The 23,773-nt window shown below is 36.8% G+C and overlaps 1 protein-coding gene across 1 annotated transcript in view; it reads right to left on the minus strand.

Annotated features, from left to right (window-relative positions):
• Window positions 1-23,773, minus strand: part of LOC115215408 (dynein heavy chain 5, axonemal-like) — a 401,219-nt gene that overhangs the window by 261,483 nt on the left and 115,963 nt on the right. The window contains exons 35-41 of the mRNA XM_036505929.1: window positions 22,263-22,400; window positions 19,364-19,588; window positions 18,060-18,232; window positions 16,011-16,189; window positions 11,923-12,110; window positions 8,332-8,526; window positions 2,300-2,434 (exon numbers count right to left, since the gene is read on the minus strand). Of these exons, the coding sequence (XP_036361822.1) occupies window positions 2,300-2,434; window positions 8,332-8,526; window positions 11,923-12,110; window positions 16,011-16,189; window positions 18,060-18,232; window positions 19,364-19,588; window positions 22,263-22,400 (1,233 nt within the window). The remainder of the gene's footprint in view (window positions 1-2,299; window positions 2,435-8,331; window positions 8,527-11,922; window positions 12,111-16,010; window positions 16,190-18,059; window positions 18,233-19,363; window positions 19,589-22,262; window positions 22,401-23,773) is intronic.

Consider the following 23,773-nt stretch of genomic DNA (forward strand, 5'->3'; position numbering starts at 1 on the left):
TCCCAAACTAATAACAATAAACAGTCTCCACTGGGTATGTTATGATGTTGGCAACTGTTGAATGGACAATGTAAATTCTTGTTCTACTTTAGTTACTTTTCATGTGAGACTTTGCCAAAACAACTTAGATATAAATGTGGTATTCCTTCTTGGATCTGCTTTTGGTATTGTTATATTTGCTATTTCTTGAAAGTCAATGCTTTAGGTTTGGACTTTTATCGGTTTATGATATCTAGGGTCTGTTTAAGGTTGGTGTAATATCTATTTTGCTTACAGCTTCTTTAAAACTCTTTTATCTGTTTTTATAATGTATGTTCATTTCCTTTTTGTTGTAGACTGTATGTCTGTTGTATAGTAGATTGTGTTTTAGAGATGGAACTGTTACTAATTTTGTTCTAGTCATAAATAGTTATGTCTACTAGTAGCCATTACTGATTATGTTTGGTTTCATATGTATAACTTCTTTCTGATGTAATGTAATGATCAATGATATTAAATGTGCTCTTCTGAGCAGCAATTTAATAATGAATATCTTATATTTATCCAGACATTTACTTTGTGCATTTAAGTAGAAGTTGCTATTGTGGCTTTTGTTATATACTGATGTGGTGTATTTATTATTCTTAAGTGAAATATGAACATCTAAGAATTCGGTTTCATTGCCAGTACCTTATTTCAAAAGAGAATTTTAGTACTGTGTTCACTTTGAAAAGATTTTCTTAATTTATTTCACTTGTTTATATCTCAATATACAAGCAACAGCTTATATGACAGCTAAGATTTTATAGCAGCAACAGTACTGTCTTGTGAAATACACAAACAAGCAATGGTCAGGTGAAATGTGTCATCAAACAACAACAGGCAGTGCGAACGTTTGAAATAATAAATGAAATACTATAAACATGAATTTTAACATCAAATTTTGGTTCTGAGTAATAAACACTTGAAATATAAACACTGTAGAGATATTTCAAGTGGTTGTATTTGTAATATATGAAATCTGAATGTATTAATTTTAAAAACTTTTAAATCTGTATGGAAAATTACTATTATTATTATTATTTTTGTTGTTGTTGTGTGAGAGAGAGCAGTGCATGTCATCAAAGTGGCAACAGAGTATGAATATACAAAGTCCAATATGTCCATCATGACCATATGTCTGATAAGGGTACACTAGGTACATGCATCACAACTGTATGTGCACCACATGGCAATCTCATATCAAGATAAACAACACACGACCTTGAAGGTGGAGCCCAGTTAGAATTTCTTCAGGTTGAGCAGCCCATCCTGCTCAAAAGGTCCGTGAATAAGGGTCTTCTCAACACATGCCTATGATGCTCCCTCATTACCCCTGCTTGTGATCAGAGATGCACATATTGTCAGCCGCTAAAAGACATGTTCAACTGGTTATGCTCAAGCTACTGACAAATAAATCTGTGGTGTGGAGCAGAATATTTGCTGTAGCCCATCTTTTACACCAAAACAAAGCATGTAGATGATAACACTTCCAATGAGTTAAAATTAGAAGCTATGAGAACCATGTTCATAACTTCTGTTACAGCTGCAGGTTAACCAAAACCTCGTGCGTGGATTTGGTAGACAAAAACTGAAAGAAGCCCATAGTTCATATCATCGTCGTCATCGTCATCATCATCATCATCATCATCATCATTTAGTCTGCTTTCCATGCTGGCATGGGTTAGATGGTTTGACTGGAACTGCACTAAGCTGGGGAGCTGCACTAAGTTCCAGTCTAATTTGGCATGGTTTCTACAGCTGGATGCTCATCCTAACATCAACCACTCCAAGATGTTTCCAACCCATGCAAGCATGGAAAAGTGTAGTATCTTTAGGCCAATGGATGATAAGTGCATGACATCAGTGATGTTTACATTATTTTACAGCTGCTCCTAATTAAAAATATATGTGTGTGCATGTGTGAGTGTGTGTGTGCATGTGCACGTGCGTGTGTGTGTGTGTGCATGCATACATATGTGTGTGTATGCTTGTGTGTGTGTTTGTGCTTGTGCACACGAATGTATGCATGTGTGTGCATGTTCGTGTGTGTGTTTGTTTGTGTGTGTGTGTGTGTGTGTGTGCATGTGACTGAATGTATATATGATTCATTCACACATCTATAAAACAAAAAAGTCATTTTTCATGGTTTATGATTTTGTGGTTCTCATGCAGTTGATTTTATTCATCAATGGTCAATAATATAAATACCTGGTCGACTAATCATTATAAATACCTGGTCAACTAATCATAATCTACAATGCAACAAAAACAAACATACCAGCTTGGATAGATTCATGTCTCTCAAGACCCTCATTACAATTGTTGATTCACTGTCTTGGGAGTTCGTTCTTTTGAAAGCTCCCAGTGTCCTTAACACAGATAAAATATTCCGCAAGCCAAAGTCATAATGAACCTGTAAAAAAAACGATTTGGTTAGTTTGTCAACAAAATTGTCCTTGGTGGTTCCACTGGCAGTAGTGTCAGCCTCCTCCTCATCATTCATACATAAATACATATACATATGTATATGTATATAGATATATCATATATATATATATATATATATCATCGTTTAACGTCCGCTTTCCATGCTGGCATGGGTTGGACGGTTCAACTGGGGTCTGGCAAGCCCGAATATATATATATATATATATATATATATATAATCTTTTATTCTTTTATTGGTTTCAGTCATTTGACTATGCCCATGCTAGAGCACCACCTTTAATTGAAGCCTAGTACTTATTCTATTGGTCTCTTTTGCCAAACCACTTAGTTACGGGGATGTAAACACATCAACATCGGTTGTCAAGCGATGGTGGTGGGGACAATCACAGACACACAAACATATTTATATACACGACGGGCTTCTATCAGTTTCTGTCTACCAAATCCACTCACAAAGCTTTGGTTGGTCTGAGACTATAGTAGAAGATACTTGTCCAAGGTGCCATGCAGTGGAACTGAACCCGGAACAATGTGAATGGGAAGCAAGCTTCTTATCACACAGCCACACCATATATATATATATATTATATATATATATCCTTTAAGTTTTTTTACAAGAGACATGACATCTTGAGTATGCATATAAAAGTTCTTATTCTGTTACACCAGCTGTAACCTAATGATTTCGACTGATTTTGTGGGTTGCACCAAGTTGTGTTGATATAATGTAGGATAAACATACTTTTCTACTCTAGGCGCAAGGCCCAAAATTTTGGGAGAGGGGGACAATCGATTGGATTGACCCCAGTACGCAACTGGTACTCAATTTATCAACTCCAAAAGGATGACAGGCAAAGTTGACCTTGGTGGAATTTGAACTCAGAACATAAAGACAGACAAAATACCACTAAGCATTTTGCCTGGCATGCAAATGTTTCTGTCGGTTCACTGCCTTAATGTAGGATAAATATAGTAATAATAATAATCATCCTTGGATAGAGTTTACGAATATTTTAATGCATTACTATGTGTGTTTCCACAAATCACATGTTTCTTAAGATCATAGTCCATAATCCTAAGATGATTACAGTACAGTCCGTATTTTCCTTGGACATTGGACAAATCATGTTTGTGCATTCATTTCTTAACATATGTTTAACTGAAGGTTGTTTATCAATTTTGACCAATGAGAAGCAGATGTCAGGATGGGTAGTATAGTTCTTTGGTTTGACAGCAGGTGCCATTACAGTCATTCAGTTGTTGGAATTCATTGTCTGAGTTAACAAATGATACTTTCTTAATGTGACCTTTTAATTAATTTTGGTTTTGTTCTTAGTCGAAAGACACCTGTTGTTATGTCCTGTTATTAATTTTATTGTATTTTTTTTATTGTATTTTTTTTATTGTATTTATATTTGTGTAACATTGTCTGTTTTTTTCCGTTTTTGTATACATTCGCTGCGTTCTTCCAAGGAATCTAATGCTTTTAGCTTAGTTTTTCCTTGGGGCTGGCCAGATTGGAGCAATTTCAAGAATAATCAGCCGAAATTGCAAGGATAATCTGGTGCTTGACTAAAGAAAGAAAACTTCGAATGACCCATATTTGTTTACATTGTATCATCTTTCTGGATGTTTTATTGTCCCTTTTTGTATCATCTAGTTGTCCGGATGGTTTGCGTTCTTGTCCCATTTTGTATTTTTTATATATATATAAATAGTAGTTATTTTGTTTAGTTGTTTATGTCTTTTGCTTGTTCTAATATATGCCAATTCTGTTTCAAAATATTTTGTTTTTATTTTTGGCATCATTCCTAGAATTTGAATAAAGTATTTTGAAACATAAAAACACTAACAGTCTTTGGCATATAATAGAAAAGAAAAGCAAATATACAACTAAACAAAATAACCAGTATTTTCATATGCTGTATGCTATACTATTATACCATCAAAAGAAATTAAAAGGTCATTTTTAAGAAAGTATCATTTGTCAACTTAGACAATGAACTCCAACAACTGAATGGCTGTAATGACTGTACTTGCTGACTTGACAATTTCTGAATTCACTGAAGAGGCACCTGCTGTGAACAAAGTCAAACCAAGGAACTACACTACCCATCCTAACATCTGCATACACAAATATCAAAATGAGTCCAACATCACCAAACACACCTCCATCTTCTTATAACTACCATTCCTTCCTCTCTTTCCATCACCTCCTATTCCTCCCCACAAAATACACACTGAAATGCCCACCATACCCTAATCAATGTTCTTATTACTCTTTTACTCTTTTACTTGTTTCAGTCATTTGACTGTGGCCATGCTGGAGCACCGCCTTTAGTCGAGCAAATCGACCCCGGGACTTATTCTTTGTAAGCCCAGTACTTATTCTATCGGCCTCTTTTGTCGAACCGCTAAGTGACGGGGACGTAAACACACCAGCATCAGTTGTCAAGCAATGCTAGGGGGACAAACACACACACGCATATACACTTATATATATATATACATATATACGACGGGCTTCTTTCAGTTTCCGTCTACCAACTCTACTCACAAGGCTTTGGTCGGCCCGAGGCTATAGTAGAAGACACTTGCCCAAGGTGCCACGCAGTGGGACTGAACCCGGAACCATGTGGTTGGGAAGCAAGCAACTTACCACACAGCCACTCATAAATAACTCACAGTTAAACATCCATTAATGACATATTGTCTGAAGAAATGAATGCATGAACTTAATACAGACTGTACTGTATAGACTACTCAGTATAGAGTAGTTGGATTACAGTACAGTAGGGTCTATTGGGCACTGTCTGTGAGAAAACAGCACCATGACGTAATTCACTCTGCCAAAAATTTGGAAACAACATGCTGTACTGCTCGGCATTCACACCGGAAGCTCTAATATGAACATTTCAGAGTGTTTGGATGTTAATTAGAGAGCAGTGCAATCTGAGATGTACCGAGAGTAATAAAAATTAAACCTCTAGTCAACATCATGTGATAGCAACGTTATGCCTTCATTCATCTTCCCACATGGCGTTGCACTCAATATGGAGGCCTATATCAAGCACTCGTTGGAAGTAGTGCTGCCCTGGGTCAAGAGGGTGCCTGCAGGAAAACCCTAACCCTAACCCTAACCCTATATCTGCACCATGCCACACAAGCAGGAGAACCTAGTCATGGCTGCCAAACAATTTCTGAAATCACATAACACCTAACATCTGACCACTTAACTCCGCAGACTGCAACTCCCTTGACTATTATGTGTAGGGCACAGTTGACTGAGAGACCAACAAAACTCCTTGAAACACCAAAGATGAAATGAAAGAAAGGATTATGGCAGCATTCACCAATTTAAACAAGGAGACTGTCCAGAAGAGTTGTAAGAATTTCTGAAGTCATCTGGAGTCCATGGTTGAAACCAATGGCGATTTTATTGAATAAATTTACTGTTTAGTATTTGAAGATATTTTTATGTAATTTTGGTATATATCTTTCAAAATGAGACGTTAGTGTTATTTTCATTTTTGCATAATTTAGATGAAAGTTTATTTACCACACCCTATACATATATATATCTTTATATTCATACATGTGCACATGCACACACACACACACACACACATCATCATCATCATCATCATTTAGCGTCCGTTTTCCATGCTAGCATGGGTGTGCAATTATATATGTATGTATGTATGTATGTATGTATGTATGTATGTATGTATGTATGTATGTATGTATGTATGTATCTATCTATCTATCTATCTATCTATCTTGCCCCCTCTCGGCGCTTCTATACGTATTGACTCTTGAGCCACTACTGCGGAAGCTGGCGACTCTAAGGGGCATCCCGCGAGAATTGGGATGCGGGACGAGCGTGTCTGCATACGCGGACGACGTCACCGTCATAGTGTCTAGCCACGAGCACATCGAGCTGGTCGGCGAGACACTGAAAAACTACGAAGCGGTGACAGGAGCGAAAATCAACCGGGAAAAGTCAGTGGGCTTGCGACTAGGCACCTGGAGAAGCAAGCCCATGTCGTCCACCAGCGCCTCCGTCGTGGGACGCTGGACCGACGGCCCGGTTGAGTTGCTCGGGGTCTGGTTCGGTCCGGACCTCCAAGTGGAGAAGAACTGGAACGAGATAACGAGTAGGGTGGTCACTCTCGCCCGGCAATGGGCCGAGAGGAAACTGTCCCTAAAAGGTCGAGCGGAGGTGGCGAACACGTACATCGCGTCCGTCATCTACTACCGCCTGACTGTCGTACCTGTCCCGACCCTACCATTACCAAACTACAACGCATCCTCTTTCGCTTCTTGTGGAAAGGATGCGTCCCGATGGTCAGGCGATCCATTTGCTGTCAACACCCGTTAAAAGGAGGGCTGGGCATGCCGTGGTTGATGATGCGCAGACACGCGCTGAGACTGCGACATCTCTGGCTCTATGTAGACGACGGTGAACAGGTGTGGTCGCCGTTTGTGAGGCACGCTTTCCCGCAGCTCGTCTCCATGACCGAACTGCAGTCGTGGATCAAAAAGAGGCCGAGGAAGGGCGAATGGCACCGCGAGTGTCGCGTTGCTCTCAAGCAACTCTGCCGTCCTGGGTCGACCTTAAGTGACTTCAACACAACCAAAGCATTCTATAGGGGTTTAGTGGAGGGGAGGTACGACGACGAGCTCGGGGCGAACCTGGACGTCGACGAGGAGTACCTGACCCGCCTGTTCGGGACGACTTTCGGGCCAGGGCCCATGGACAACTTCCAGAGATCCCTGGCCTGGCAGTGCTACCGAGAAGCGCTACCCGTTCGGGATAAGCTCTACAGACACGGCTCGAGAAACACGGGGCCGACCTGCCCGAGATGCGGTCAGAGCGACGAAACCGTTCTGCACGCACTCGTTCAGTGTCCAACAATTTCCGACCTGTGGGCTTATGTCGAACAACTGCTGTCACGTGTGGGACGAGTCGGTTTATCAGCTGAGTCTATCGTCAATATTGTCACGCCTCCTTCCTTCAAACGGGAAGAAAGAGCTATTTTCATCATCCTTGTGGCTATGGCGAAAGAATGTATCTGGTGGACGCGTCTGAAAGGATTGGAGACAAACACTTTCCTCTCTGGTCAATCTCTCATCAACTTCTTCAAGTACCACTTGAAAAGGAAAGTGAGAGTAGAGAGGCAAGTTTTGTCTAGCGAATGCTTTAAAAAAAGATGGGTGAATGTAGCAAGAATGGCACGTATGAATGACGAAGCCACCTTGAGCATAGTCCTATGAACCCAGAAATCGAAAACAGAGAGTTGCTTATTTGCAAAAAAAAAAAAAAAAAAAAGAAATATAAAATGTGACTTCATTGACCGAGGTTACCGTGGTCTTTTCCGTAGGCTTTTCTTTCCACGGGTAAACCTCACCTGTCCTCCCTTTACACTTCATATTGACATTTCTGTGATAACGATCCCTATTGATCAATTTTTTTCTCCTCTCCCCCTTTTTTTTTTTTTTTTTTTTTAACCCCCCCTTTTTTTTTTTTGTCCTCTTTCTCTCCTTTTACGATCCCTTTTGATCGAAACTCCCCTTCCTTTTTTTTTTTTTTTTTTTTTTTTTTTTTAAACCTTCAAAAGAAAAGCTCTACCTTGTAATTTGTTCTATCTGTGTGCAGCCCTGTGTGGCTAGTAAAGAAACATATCTATCTATATATATATATATATATAATACCAAATATTGAAATGGAAAATTCACACATACAATATTGCTAATTTCTTGTCACTTATCATCCAAAGGATCATAACAATTTCACAATTTTAATGATAAAATTGGTAATTTTTGGTGGAATTAACAACAACAAAAACCCAACGGCCATACCTGTTTAGTGAGTTGTTCTTCACACAGTTTGTAAAGAGTGTAAAACTTCTTAGCCAGCATCACATTCTGTTGGAAGCCACAGCTGGCAAGTTTCACACGCATAATGATACCTCTGTCTGGTACCATCATGGCAACGGTTCGGAAGTTTATCTTCAGGTTTTCTGGCAGTTCCTGTCGACCAGCATAGCCAGGATTCTATGAAACAAAGAGAAAATAAAACATAGTCAATCGATTCATTCACAAGTCATTGAAATCTAATAAAGTTTTTATCAAATGAGATATTTAATATCTGTCATGATAATAACCATCCTGGGATAGATAAGGAATGATTTATTTCAGCAAAACCATATCAGACTCAATGATGTTTTGTGGTATTTAGTTTCACCCTTCTCTGTAATAAATTCAAATCCAATCAACATCAACATCAACATCATAGGTGCAGATGTAGCTGTGTGGTAAGAAGTTTGCTTCTCAACCACTTGGCTCTCGGTTCAGTTCCACTGCATGGCACCTTGGGCAAGTATCTTCCACTATAGCCTTGGGCTGACCAAAACTTTATGAGTGGATTTAGTAGATGGAAACTGAAAAAAACCCATTGTGTGTGTGTGTATGTGTGTGTGTGTGTGTGTGTGTGTGTGTTTTATATATTGCCAGATAAGACTGGAGCCTGGTGCAGCCTTCTGGCTTCCCAGATCCCCGGTCGAACCGTCCAACCTATGCTAGCATGGAGAACGGACGTTAAACGATGATGATGATGATGATGATGATAGTTCACAGATGAGATCCAGAGAGACACTCTGTTTGTACTGTGGAAGTTGGACCTATTAAACTAAATCTCTATATATTTATTTGTACTTAAAAATTCATCATTTGAAAGTCTCCACCTTTTGCTTTCTCTCGTTTTGCATGTATACATACATACATACATATATATATATATATATATCTTGTATTTCACACCTAAACTAATATGTTTATCTGCATAATTGCCTCTCTCTCTCCCTCCCTCTTTCGATATATATGTATATATATATATATATTTATACACACATATATACATATCTGTGTATGTGTCTTTGTGTCTGTGTTTGTCCCCCATCACCACTTGACAACTGGTGTTAGTGTGTTTATGCCCCATAACTTAACAGTTTGGAAAAAGAAACTGATAGAATAAGTACCAGGCTTCTAAAAAAATAATAAAAAAGGTACTAGGGGCGATTTGGTCAATTAAAATCCTGTAAAGCCACAGTCTAATGACTGAAAGAAGTAAAATATAAAAGATCAGTTTTACTTTGTGTCAGTGTGAGATAAATAAATTAAAAACTTGTAGTTTATTGGAATCTACTAAATCAATTAAATATTCCAAAATAAACTAGCTTTTTTTTTTTGTGAAAGAAATCAATATTCCCTAACACTATGACCTAAGGGTCAGAGGTGTTTGTTGTTTAATACTCTCAGGCAAAACATTAACCTCTTATTTACTTTAAATGTTATGATGACAAGACATTTAGATACCAGAAGGAAACTAGAGGGTTAGGATCTCTGAGGACATATTGTACATGGTAGGTATTATGTCATTCTTATTCTTTTACTCGTTTCTGTCATTTGACTGTGGCCATGCTGGAGCACTGCCTTAAAGGGTTTTTAGTTGAAGAAATCGACATCAAGACTCATTATTTGTAAGCGTAGAATTTATTCTATTGGCCACTTTTGCTGAACTGCTAGGTTATGGGGACGTAAACACATGGTTATCAAGTGATAGTGGGGAGGGCAAACACATACACAAAGACACAAACACAATATACATACATATATACATACACACACTCACACACACACACATGATAGGCTTCTTTCAGTTTCCATCTGTCAAATTCACTCAGAAGGATTTGGTTTGCCTGAGGTTATAGTAGAAGACACTTGCCCAAGGTGCCATGTGGTGGGATTGAATCAGGAACCATGTGGTTGGGAAGCAAGCTTCTTACCACACAGCCATGCCATATTATACCTGGTGGATATATATATGTATATATATAATAAAAACTATTGCTATGAGATGGTAGTTAATGCTAACAGGTAGGACACAGGTAAAGAAAATAGACAGACATAAAACAGACATTAGGTCTAGGGCTGATAAGTAGAACACTAGTAAATGAAATGAACAAAAGTAGTTAGTTAAGTAAAGTGGCTTGGGCAATTGTTCTGTGGTGCCAGTAGACAAAATAGAAAATATCTTACTTTGATGAAAGGTGCGGGAGATGCACTGACAGAGACATTCCACCTCATGGAGCTTATTTCTGATCAGACTGAGTAGGTAAGTTCTAGATGTTTTCGACACTATATATTTGAAATAAACCTGAGGGCAGCTAGTAATTTGTCAATTTGCAATCTTCAGCCTTAGATAAGCAGATTGAAGCCAACAAATCATGAGAAAAATGAAGTGTAAAATGTGAGCAGAAAGTGTTTATCATTGTGAGGAACAGACCAAATTCAGGATCCATATGCACAGTATCTCTATCAGTGAATATAAACTGGGGTTTTTGTTCCTTTTCGCATGGTAGTATAATAGCAATCTGTTGGGCTTCCACTGATAGTACAGGTAGTTCAAACCTGGCAGGTTGCTGCTAAGGAAGATAACAATGTAAATCACATCCCAAATTTGAGATTTGCCACCTCAAAGAAGGAATACCACTTAAGGTTTTTGCTGTCCCTTAGCCAAACCTTGCTGGTTCTAGTTGCATTGAGAAATTTGTAGTAGTGCCCAAACCCTTTTTGACAATATCATTGAGGGTAGCATGCCAAGGAGATGAACAGAACTGAGACATCAGTTGTAGACAGGTAAACAAAGTGAACTTATTTATTTAGAAAATATAGGTAGATAGACAGGTGACAGATATTAGAAAATGTTTAGGTAGTGAGAGGATGATGTGTTGCAGGAAGATCTTAGGCTAGTTGGTAGGCAGATATATAGCTTATTGCCTTTATTACTTAGTTCCAAGTTAGTTCTGATCAAATGAAAGGTGTTCCAACGATGACGAACCAACCTATTTGTTTTTTCCAGATATACTGTATTAAGGATAATATCATTTAATGTACTCATTGATATCATCTTTTTCTTTTTTAACCCATTCATGCTGATCGTCCATTTCAACTGACTCTTAATTTATAAGGGTATAAAACAAATACTCATTACAAATTGTGATTTGTGTATGATCTGAATCAAAGAATGAAACATGTTCTTAATGCGTATGCAGTCTGTATCAAATGGATTTCAATAAAATTTTTTTCAGTCATTATTTAGGGCAAAAATTATAGTATCTGTGAATTTTCAGGCAATTTCATTCATTAGAAAAATTTCGGCATGAATGGGTTAAGATAAATTGCGATTCAGAGGGAAATCTTTAGCCATTTCTAGCAAACTGAGTATCCATGTAGACACTTTGTCACTAGTTTGTGATGTACTGAGAAAAATTCATGAGTCAGATATAATCATAATTAAATAAAGTAATTAAGGGAATTAGGTAAGCAGATTGAAGTCAGCAAATCTTGAGAAGAAAACTCGAAAATAAAGTGTAATCAGAAAGTGTTTACCATTGTGAGAAACAGACCAAATTCAGGATCCATATCCACAGTATCTCCATCAGTGAATATAAACTGGGGTTTTCGTTCCTTTTTGCATGTTAGTATAATAGCAATCTGCTGGGCTGCCACTGATAGTACAGGCAGTTCGATACGGTTGAATTCATCAAAACAACCCCAAGAACCTGATTGGGCCAAACCTGGAGTAAAGAAAAGGAATATAGCAAAAAGCTTTATTTGTGCAGTCAATTTATATAATAGATCATATTTTGAATTATGATATTTTAATACAAAGAAACAGAAAGAAAAAAGAAGAATAGAAAAGGAAAAGAAAAAGGGGTGGAAAGTAGCAGAAGATAGAGAAGAGGGGGTGATGAGCCACACACCCTGGAACAAATGGTGAGCTCAGCTGTATCCCATGGTGATGATCATGATGGTGTTGCTGCAGTGAATGGTTAGTAGCACTCACTGCAGCAACCATTCCACCTCATCCCCCTTCTTATCATCATCATCGGTGTCATTGTTTAAGGTCTGACTTCCATGCTGGCATGGATTGGATAGTTTGACAGATGCTGGCCAGGCAGGAGCCTGCACCAGACTTCTGTGTCCATTTTGGCAGGGTTTTTATGACTAACATCCCTCCTAACACCCAGCATTTCTCAGATGAATATAAAGTGGAATATAGAGTAGATGAAAGCGGAAGAGAGAGAGAGTAAGAACAGAGATATGTAGACAGAAATAAATACTTAGCTGAAGCAATACTTAATATCAGCTCATTAATTGTGCTACAGTCCACTTTAAATCTCTTTAAAATGAAAGCAGCTAACAGCATCCAAAACGTTTGCCAAATATGAAGCTAGATTCAAGCACCATGTGTGTCATATATTCTTATAATTTAGTTTTAACATATTCAGTATCATGAGCTTCCTTTCATATTTTATCTTTTACTTGTTGCAGTCATTTGACTGTGGCCATGCTGGGGTACTGCCTTGAAGAATTTTAGTTGCATGAGATGACCCCCACCAGGACTTATTATTTATTTGTAAAGCCCGGTACTTATTCTATTGGTCTCTTTTGCTGAATTGCTATATTTCAGGGATGTAAACACACCAACACCATATGTCAAGTGGTGGTAGGACACACACTCACATTCATAGCACAGGTATGGCTGTGTGGTTCTGGATTCAGTCCCACTGCATGACAACTTGGGCAAGTGTCTTCTCCTATAGCATCAGGCTGACCAAATGACCAAAGCCTTGTGTGTGGATTTGGTAGATGGAAACTCATTGTATGTGTGTGTGTGTGTGTGTGTGTGTGTGTGTGTGTGTGTGTGTATGCATGTGTGTGTGTATTTTTGTGTGTGTCTTTGTGTCTGTGTTTGTCCTCCCACCATCACATGACAATCAATGTTGGAGTGTTTATGTCCCTGTAACTTAGCAAATCAGCAAGAGTGACCAATAGAATAAGTCCTAGGCTTACAAAGAATAAGTCTTGGGGTTCATTTATTTGACAAAACCCTTTAAGGAGGGGGTTCCAGCATGGCTGCAGTCAAATAGTTGAAATATGTAAAAGAATAAAAGAATATATATAAATACAATGAGTTTCTTTCAGTTTCCGTAACCAAATCCACCCACAAGGCTTTGGTCAGCTCGAGACTATAACAGAAGGCGCTTGTCTAAGGTGCCACGCAGTGGGACTGAACATGGAACCATGTGGTTGGGAAGCAAACTTCTTACCACATAGCTATACCTGCATCTATGAGCTTTATAAATCCAATTAGAAATACTTTTGCAATGAAGAAACTGTATATTTTTAATAGAATTTTTGGTGTTCCTTGCATTGACCGTGACTAAACAATTGTTTTTCATGCTGAGGATGTCTCTGTATAATTAACCTTAGTAGTTTAGGTTTTGATACATATTTTTATGTCTACTTTCATTTCATTTAAGCTCATTTATAAATTAATCTACAGGTGGAACAGCTATTAAATGTTGCAAGCAGCTGAGGGTTGCAGACAATAGAAGAGTTAATTAACTGCCAACATCATTTCTAATTGGAAGAGATATATGTCCAACCCATGCCAGCATGGAACATGGATGTTAAGTGATGATGATGATGATGATGATGATGATGATGATAATGATGATGATGAAGACGACGACGATGATGACAGTGATGATGGTAAAAACAATGATGATGACAATGACAATTACATTGATGACAATGATGTTGATGATGACGGCGACAACAACGATGATGACAATGATGACGACGACGATGACAACAATGATGACGCCGACAGCAATGACTATGAAGACAATAATGATGACAATGGCAATGATGATGATGATGCTGATGATGTTGATATGCTGGAACTAGTCCTATTGTAGGTGAAAACAGCCATGTGGTTAAGAAGTTCATTTTACAACGACATGATTCCAAGTTCGATCTCACCATGCAGTAACTTGGTCAAGTGTTTTCTACTGCAGTATCGGGTTGGCCAGTGTCTTGTGAGTGGTATTTGGTTGACAGGAACCAAATATAAATGTAAACATGCAGGGACATACATAAAGACAGACTCACATGCAGATGGATGGATTGATGGATGGATAAATAGATAGATAGATAGATAGATAGATAGATAGATAGATAGATAGATAGATAGATAGATAGATAGAAAAATAGATATAGATATAGGCGCAGGTATACCAAAGTGGTAAGAAGTTTGATTCCCAATCACATGGTTCCATGTTCAGTCCCACTGTGTGTCACCTTAGGCAAGTGCCTTCTATTATAGCCTCGGGCTGACCAAAGCTTTATGGGTGGATTTGGTTGACAGAAACTGAAAGAAGCCCATTGTATTTATATATAGATAGACAAATAGATAAATAGATAGATTGATTGACAGATAGATTATATTGGTAGATGGAATAGATATACATACATACATACATACATACATACATACATACATACATACATACATAGAGACAGACAGACATACAGACAGACAGGCAGACAGACAGATAGGCAGGTAGGCAGACAGACAAACAGTCAAGTGCTTCAAGTGAATTATTTTCTTTATACACTTGTCATCCTCCGCAAACATAAAATGCTCATAAGATCGCAATCATTCTCTCTTGTATACAACTGTTACCTTTTATATTCTTTCCTCTCAGTTCATTTGTAGTCTATTGTTTATACACACTGATATTATACTCCCAGTGAAGTATTCTCACTTCATTCTTTCCTAATCTCATATCCTTTGTATTGCTAGTCCATATCTTCCTACCTGTAGTATTGCATTTTTCACCCAAACATCATACATCGCAGGATGATACATCAAGACTCAAGAGAGATTTAAAGAAGAATGTTGCGATCGAGAAGGGGAATCTCAGTGATGTTTTGTGTGCACAGTTTGTGACAGACCATGCCCTTCTTTTGCTTGGCTCAAATCTCATTTGCAGACCCATGAAATAAGAACCTCTACCAACTATTCTGCCTATATATCTGTGCACACCTTTCAATTCTGTGTATGCTATAAGGTCTGCAAATCTAATGGAGGCCTCAAAAGACATTTTAAAATCCACAAATATCAGAACTTAACTGCAGCTCTTGGTGATCCAAATCAGATATGCAATCTATGTGTCTATGTGGGTGTTTTTTCAATACATTGTCTGGGTTCACCATATATATATATATATATATATATATATATATATAACATATAAAATAACTTTTTGACTCTGCTCCACATTGTTTAAAATTTTGGGGTCTTAAGATACACCCACCTCATCAGATATTCAGAGACATCTGATGAGGTGAGCTTGTATTGTGTTTATATGGAGCTGAGGAAAGCTGTTATTAAATGAAAGAAACTTTTATCAAATGAAGAATTCCCCACCCAATTATTTAATCCCTACATTCATTACAAACAAGTATTGCTACCAAAGCTTGTGGACATGAAAGGGTAAGACCATTGATCTCAGAATTTGATGAAATAATTCTGATTTATCTTATTATTTAATTTAATCAACTCGTTCATTACTTCACTACAACACATGAATGACTTTTGTTTCTTAAAATAGCTTCAACGTTACCTTTGTAGATTCTCCCAAGTCCTCGATAATCCATTTGATCTGAGCAGTTGAAGACAACAACATATTTGCCAAGGCAACGACCCATGTCTTTTGTTGTTTCTGTCTTGCCTGTTCCTGCTGGGCCTGCTGGAGCACCTCCAAGTGCCATCCCCAATGCCTGTGATAAAGTTATATAGCATCTGCAAAAGTGCAAGGAAGAAAGACTACTGAAATTTCATGCTTAAACTAACACATACTAACACATAGTCACTAATAAAAACATTTTAAATAACAGTATAAAGTTAATGATTATTCAGCTATTCTTGAAATAGAGATATTGTAATCAGCATTAAAAAGAATTAAAGAATTCACACATTTCCTGTAAATATTGGTTTCAAATTTTGACACAAGGTTAGCAGTTTCCAATGTGGTGGTATAAGTTAATTATATCAACCCAAGTTCCCAACTGGTATTTATTTCATCAACCTCAAAAAGATAAAAGGCAAAGTCAACCTCAGCAGAATTTAAACTCAGAATGTAAAGATGGACAGAATGCCACAAAATATTTTGCCCAGCGTGTTAACAATTCTGCCAGCTCGCCACCTTACATATCTTGTTAATATTGATAATTTGAGCTAGAATTGAGCAAAGAATATACTTGTACACATATTCTAAAATGAGATGTGGTTACAAATACAAAAGAAATGTAAAAGAAGATAAAATGTGAGTGACATACAATAAGTTTCCTCTCACTGATTAAAGTGAGTGGATTAAGGTCCCATATTTTAAATGAAGTATAACAGCTCCAGTTTAACAAATACAAAAGCTTAATACCTTTATTCAATGATGATAGCAAACTCTTTTCTAAATAAGTCACAGGCTGAGTTGCCAACCGGTTAAATATCCATTAATCTTTTTATTAAATTTTTTTTTTATTCTTGTTTCAATCACTTACTGAAATACTTAACATCCAACCAATACGGTTCAGTCACACTGCATAGCACCGTGGGCAAGTGTCTTCTACTATAGCTTTGAGCTGACCAAAGCCTTGTGTGTGGATATAGTAGATGGAAACTGAAAGAAGCATATTGTATATCTGTGTGTGTGTATTTGTGCCTATGTTTGTCCCCCACCACTGTTTGGTGTGTTTATGTCCCCATAACTGAGTGGCTCAGCAAAAGAAACCAATAGAATAAATACCAGGCTTAAAAAATGTTACTACTAGGGTTGATTCAATTGGCTAAAATTCTTCAGGGTGGTGCCCCAGCATGGCCACATTCAAATAATTGAAACAAGTAAAAGATAAAAAGAAAAAGAATAGTGTTTCACAGTAAAATCTTGCTGAAGTAATCAACAGAAATACCAGTAATATACAAGGTTTGTATCAATTAATCATAATCTTAACCTTTTTATGAAGCAGCTCATTTTCTATCCAAAATAGAGGTTTTCCCACTGTTCCCATACTATGATATGTGTTTTGAACTTATTGAAGATCCTGTGAATGTTTCCTGTTTTTAAATATACTTGTACACATATTCTATAGTAGAAGTGGCTGTGTGATAAAAAGCTAGCTGCCAAACCACATGGTTCCAGGTTCAGTCATAGTGCATGGCACCTTGGGTAAGTGTCTTCTACTATAGCCTCAGGTTGACCAAAGCCTTGTGAATGAATTTGGTAGATGAAAACTGAAAGAAGCCCATCGTATATGCATATGTGTGGGTGTGTTTATGTGTATATGGGTGTGTATGTGTGTGTGTGTGTGAGTTTGTATGTATATGTGTGTGTATATGTGTGTGTATATGTGTGTGTGTGTGCACGTTTATGTGAGTGTGCCTTTGTGTCTGTGTTTGTCCCCACTACCATCACTTGACAATTGGTGTTGGTGTGTGTATGTCCCCTTAGCTTAATGGTTTAGCAAAAGAAACTGATAGAATAAGTACTAGGCTTACAAAGAATAAAGGCTGAGGTCAATTTCTTTGCCTAAAATACCCTTTCACATTGTGCTCCAGCATGGCTGCAGTCAACTGACTGAAACAAGTAAAAGAATAAAAGAATAAAGTCCTTCCTTACCTGTCTGTCAGTGGAGTAATGACCAGACGGTCTGTGCAACCAAGGAACTCATTCATGTATTTAAAGTTCACATCAGTGATTGAGATCAAGCATTGGTCAGTGTCTTCTTTGAAGTAAAATCGGGACTGTTTTAACCATTCAAAATCATTAACTGACCGGATATGCATTCGAACCTAAGATTTGAAATAAATATCATGTACATACTTACATTTATAAACATATGGAAACACACATCTACATGTAAAAATGCACACATTTATAAACCATAAAATCAGGAGGTATGAGAGGGGAAAATGTTTATTTAACCACTTGTCATCCTTAAGATTACAGCCAATTCGCAGCCTTCAACATGTAATGATAATTTCAGATGGAAAAAATTATTATTATTTCACATATCTGAACTAATATGCATGCTATGCAATGTACATTGTACATTTACAAATCAATGCAGATAAAGAAGGCTAGCTCATCAGATCATCAGAGCATTATGGTTACACTAAGTAGACAAACAAAATTTACTCTTTGTATATACAATGTACAGAAGACCAATACTAGATAAAATTAGCTTGGTATGATCATTAAAAAATAAATATAAATAATATATTTCGTTTCATGTCAATTTAGATGTTGTATCTAATTTCAGGGAGTTGACAAACCTTAATGTTAACAAAAAACAGGAAGGAATAGAAAAAGCATGTAGTCTGCTAGCCAGGTCTACTAGAGGAGCATTCTATGATAACCACATGATTCCATAAATCCATATATTACACAATTATATGTATTTATACATATGTAGAATTTGACATCTGATGTGAAACAGAAAATTGGGGCTTCTAATAACATTTATGATGTGTACTCTAGTTTTTAGAGTAAGTACGCCATATTCCTGTCTATAATTGTAGGTGTTTAGAAGGAACAGCATCAAGAATGAATGACATCTGTAATAGATTGCCTCAAATAATTTATCCAGCCCATACCAGCAAGGTGGAATATTTATGAAAACCATGATAACTAAATCTTAGCAAATAATTTATAATTTGCGAAATTGTTCATATTTAATGTATGTTTCAAACTGTAAAGTTTATTAATCCAAGATCACTAACAAGAAGGGCACATTGAATAATATTGTCCAAGTTCCAGATGTTTGAGAAAAGAAACGAGGTAATCATATCTAAAAACGTCAGTTGCTCAAAAGCTTAAAGACATTCGGAGCTGATTTGGGGACAATAAACATCACACCTCACATTTTTGATCTTATGCCATTCTCTCTCTCCAACTTCCTCAAACATAATTTGGCAACATACCAAATCTTCAAAGATATCTTTCTGGTGGACATGAATGGTGATAAGGGTTTCAAACTTGGTCCTTTCAATTTTAGTCAGCTCTTTTGTTGTGATATCAATCAGTTCGTTGAGAATTTCGGTAAACTTCACGTTTGTGTTGGCCATGATCTTCTTATCAGAACGTGCTTTAGTCAGGGCCAATTCAGAGTTTTGTGTCCAGATCATCTGCAGACCAAGAAGACCAACCTGAAAAAAAAATGTATATTCATGTGTGAGTGTGTACATATGTACACACACACACACAAACAAACAAACACACATGTATTTGTATATATATATACATATACACACACAAAGTGTTTTAAGTAATAATACATATTACTCTAACAAAATGTGTTGGGTGCCATTTCTTTTGTTTGTCCATTCAATAAAATGTGTGTGTGTATATGTGTGTATGTGTATATCTATGTATTTATATATATATATATATATAAATACAAAATGGGACAAGAATGCAAAACATCCAGACAGTTAGGTGATACAAGAAAAGGACAACAAAACATCCAGATAGACGATACAAAGAAAAGAAGGACAGGTCAGTCAGAATTTTCTTTCCTCAGTCGAGTTCCATATTATTTTTTTGTAATTTCGGCTATATATATATATATAACTATATATTCATATAGTTATATATATACATATATATATGTATGTATGTTTATATATATATATATATATATATATATATATGTACATATGTATACACATATATACATATATGTATATAGAAATGTATACATACATACACACACACACATATATATATACCCACACACTAGTGCAGTAAATAAATTCAGTTGATGTTTTACAGTCAGAGATATCCATCAATGATGTGCCTATTGGTTTCAGGATAGAAGAAGGGAGGGAGAGAGAAAGCAAAGAAAGAAAAATTGTGATGTAATTCTTGAATTAACAGCAGCGTTTAAGATATACAAAAGGAACAAAAAATAAATCACAGACTGTTTGCCGTGGTGGTCAGCATAAATGTAATCATATATTTATATATTTTCCTTCCTCTCTGTTACGAGGCACAAGAACTTTCACGCACATGTGATCATATTACGGGAACATCTGCCGCCCATATTCAATTACAAGGCTTCGGTCAGCCTGACACTATAGCAGAAAGTACTTGCTCAGGAATTGAACCCCAAACTACATAGTTGAGAAGCAAGCTTCTTAATCCCACAGCCCTGACTTACATACACACACACACACACACACGTATATAAGTGTTTGTATGCCTTCATGTATGTGTTTGTGCCTGCATGTACATTTACATGTGATTGTACACATGTCAGTGTTGTCAAAACCACCTCAGACAAACATATGCACCATTCTGAAAGGCTCAGAAAGAGAGACTTTGATCTCACTCTCTAATTAAGGTGCTCCCCTACCAGCTAATCTGCATTTCCACCCTCCTGTATACAAAACATAAACCACATATTGTCAGCACGTAAAGGGCCTAGCCGCCTATAACTGCCCATGTCATCAATTTCTTCCACCACGTGATGAGATTATATACAGAAATTCCTCATGAAACATACACACCAGCAGGATTGAAACTATATTACATAAGCATCAACTAAGATGGCCTCAGTATGAAGTGTCCACAGGCTGACTCATGTATCCCCATCATAGTTCAACAGCAAGATGGACAAGACATCTAAAGAATCAGTTCAAAGATCAACTGAAGCCCACTTTGAAGAAGAGCCACATCAACTCTTAAAATGTGGCAATATGACACTGGCTGTCCCACTGTTAGAAAGGCATTGAAAATATTGAGAAGAGACCTGCTACTGTTAAGAGAAGCAATGAGAAATGGTATACATGTAGGGTTACACTTCCTTCAATGAAATGTCTACATGTCCCCACAAATGTAAATTAAGTTGTAAGTCAAACATTGGCAAGTTCATCAACAGAGTATCCTTAAATGGAAGATAAGGAAGTCATTATTCAATTAAAAGAACAACCATGCACAAGAATTTGTGCATTTGTGTATAAATGTGTGTGTGCGTGTATGTATATATGTGTGTGTGTGTATATACACAAACACACACATATATATGCATATATGTTGTCAAGTGGTGGTGGTGGGGACAAACATACACACAAACATATATACATATATATATACTTTATTTAAAAGCAGCAGAAATATAACAAAAGCTGTTACTCAGAGTTTCACGTTCCCATTCATCAGACAGTTTAGTTATATTTCTGCTGCTTTTAAATAAAGCATATTACTCTACCTCTGGTATTTGAGTACTCTTTTTTCTACCTTGTTTCACATTTATGTGCTTACTCCAGTACACACACACACATATATATTTATATGTATATGATAGACTTCTTTCAGTTTCCGTCTACCAAATCCGCTCACAAAGCTTTGGTTGCAGCCTGAAGCTACAGTTGAAGACACTTGCCCAAGGTGCCACTGAACCCGGAACCATGTGGTTGGGAAGCAAGCTTCTTACCACACACATATATATATATGAAATTTACTCCTGTCCAAACAATGCAGGCATAGGAAATGAATTTTAAACAAATGAACGAATAATGTGCATGTGCATGTGTGCATGTGGTGAACATTCACATTCATGCGATGCATGTTAGTACATAAACATGAAAGCAACCAGATAGTGGGGTAAAACTAACAGTCATATAGAAAAATAGGAAGCAAATAAAAAACAACAAAAAACAAAGAAATGCATAAAAAATAGAATTCTTTAACTAAAATGTAACAACTTAATCAATTCCATTTTTATAAGTGTTAAAATTCCTATTAAAACTTATTTCAAACCCTTTTCATTCTCTAACTTCAATGAATCATGAACAAAGAAATATTAAAGAAATTTCTTACCTGAGCAGGGAACATATTTTCAAATTCAAGGAGCTTAAATGTTGGGTCAGTAATCGCCATAGCAGCTGTTCTGATGACGCCATGTAGTGACCTTCGAGATATTCTTAGTAGATCACCCAACCAAACTTCAACATTGCCCTTCAATAAAATGGGAAACCCAAATTCTTAAAAAGGTATCAGCAAAAAGTGTGATGATTGAGATTTTATAAAACCTAGCTAGCAGCTATATTGCAGAAGAGTCATTTTAGCTATTTAATATTGGTTTAAAACAAAGGTGTCAAGGTGGCAGAACTGTTAGCATGGTCAGCAAAATACTTAGCAGCATTTCATCTGTCTTTATGTTCTGAGTTCAAATTCCTCAGAGGTCACCTTTGCCTTTCATCCTTTTGGGGATGATGAAATATATACCAGTTGACCACTGGAGGGTCAATGTAATTGATTTACCCCTTCTCTGAAATTGCTAGCCTTGTGCTAAAATTTGAAACCAGTATTACAAAGCTGCTAAATCTAAAATTTATTAACATATTTTTACAGGAAGAAAAGAAAGACAAAAACATTAAAAGTATAACAGATCAAATTACTGAGAAAAATTTCTCAGAACTACCTCACCAAGGAAACAAAGTAAAAGAAAGAAAAACGGTGAATTAACCATTTAGCATTCAGATTACTCTATTAAAGGCAATGCTTATTATTTATTCACATTGCTTTGAACTTACCATGCATTATCCTAGAGTTATATGATGACGACGATGTAACTGTTTATTTTTAGAATATCTGTTTAGTGTTGGTGTGAAAGGCCAGATCTGGCCAATTTGAACACAAAACAGGCTAGATATGGCCAGTTTAAATGCTAAAGGGTTAAGCAGCAAAAGATGGAAAGCGGGAGTAACAAGCTGTACACCCCAGACTAAATAGTGTGTTTCATGGACACAATTGCAAAGGCTCAGCTGCATAGTCGTCATTGAGACCTCAGGAGTTCTCTGACCCCACTCTACTGATTTCCTCTGCAAAATTGGGATAACCGCAGTCAGTCTGAGAAATGAGCCCCACTAGATGGCAGCAAGTGACACAAGCTGTTCATGAGGTTGGGAGAGAGCTGTTGCAGTGAGTGCTGCAAGCTGTTACACTTTCAATTTTAAATTTATTTCCTGATGTGTCAAAATTTCTACCTCACAACTACAATCTGGTCCACTGTCACAAACTAAATGATGTTTTTCTGGTCACAGTACTTTACAAAATATGCATTTTTTTATGCTAGCAACAATAAAATGGGATTGTGTGTTGTATATCATTCCCTTTTCCCTTCCTTTATATTTCTTCACTAATAGTCATTTGTGTAGGGACTCCATTAAAGGGCTTATTTCAATTCTTAATAGACAATGTGCTTCTCAGAAAACTGACTAAAAATTACAACAGTATGTAATAAGATCCATAAGAAACTTTCATCAAAATATCTTAATTCCCAAAACTGAAAACCGTAATGGAATATTTCAAATGCCTTCTCATGATAT

This window comes from Octopus sinensis, linkage group LG9 (assembly GCF_006345805.1).
Source record: "Octopus sinensis linkage group LG9, ASM634580v1, whole genome shotgun sequence".
Taxonomy (NCBI): domain Eukaryota; kingdom Metazoa; phylum Mollusca; class Cephalopoda; order Octopoda; family Octopodidae; genus Octopus; species Octopus sinensis.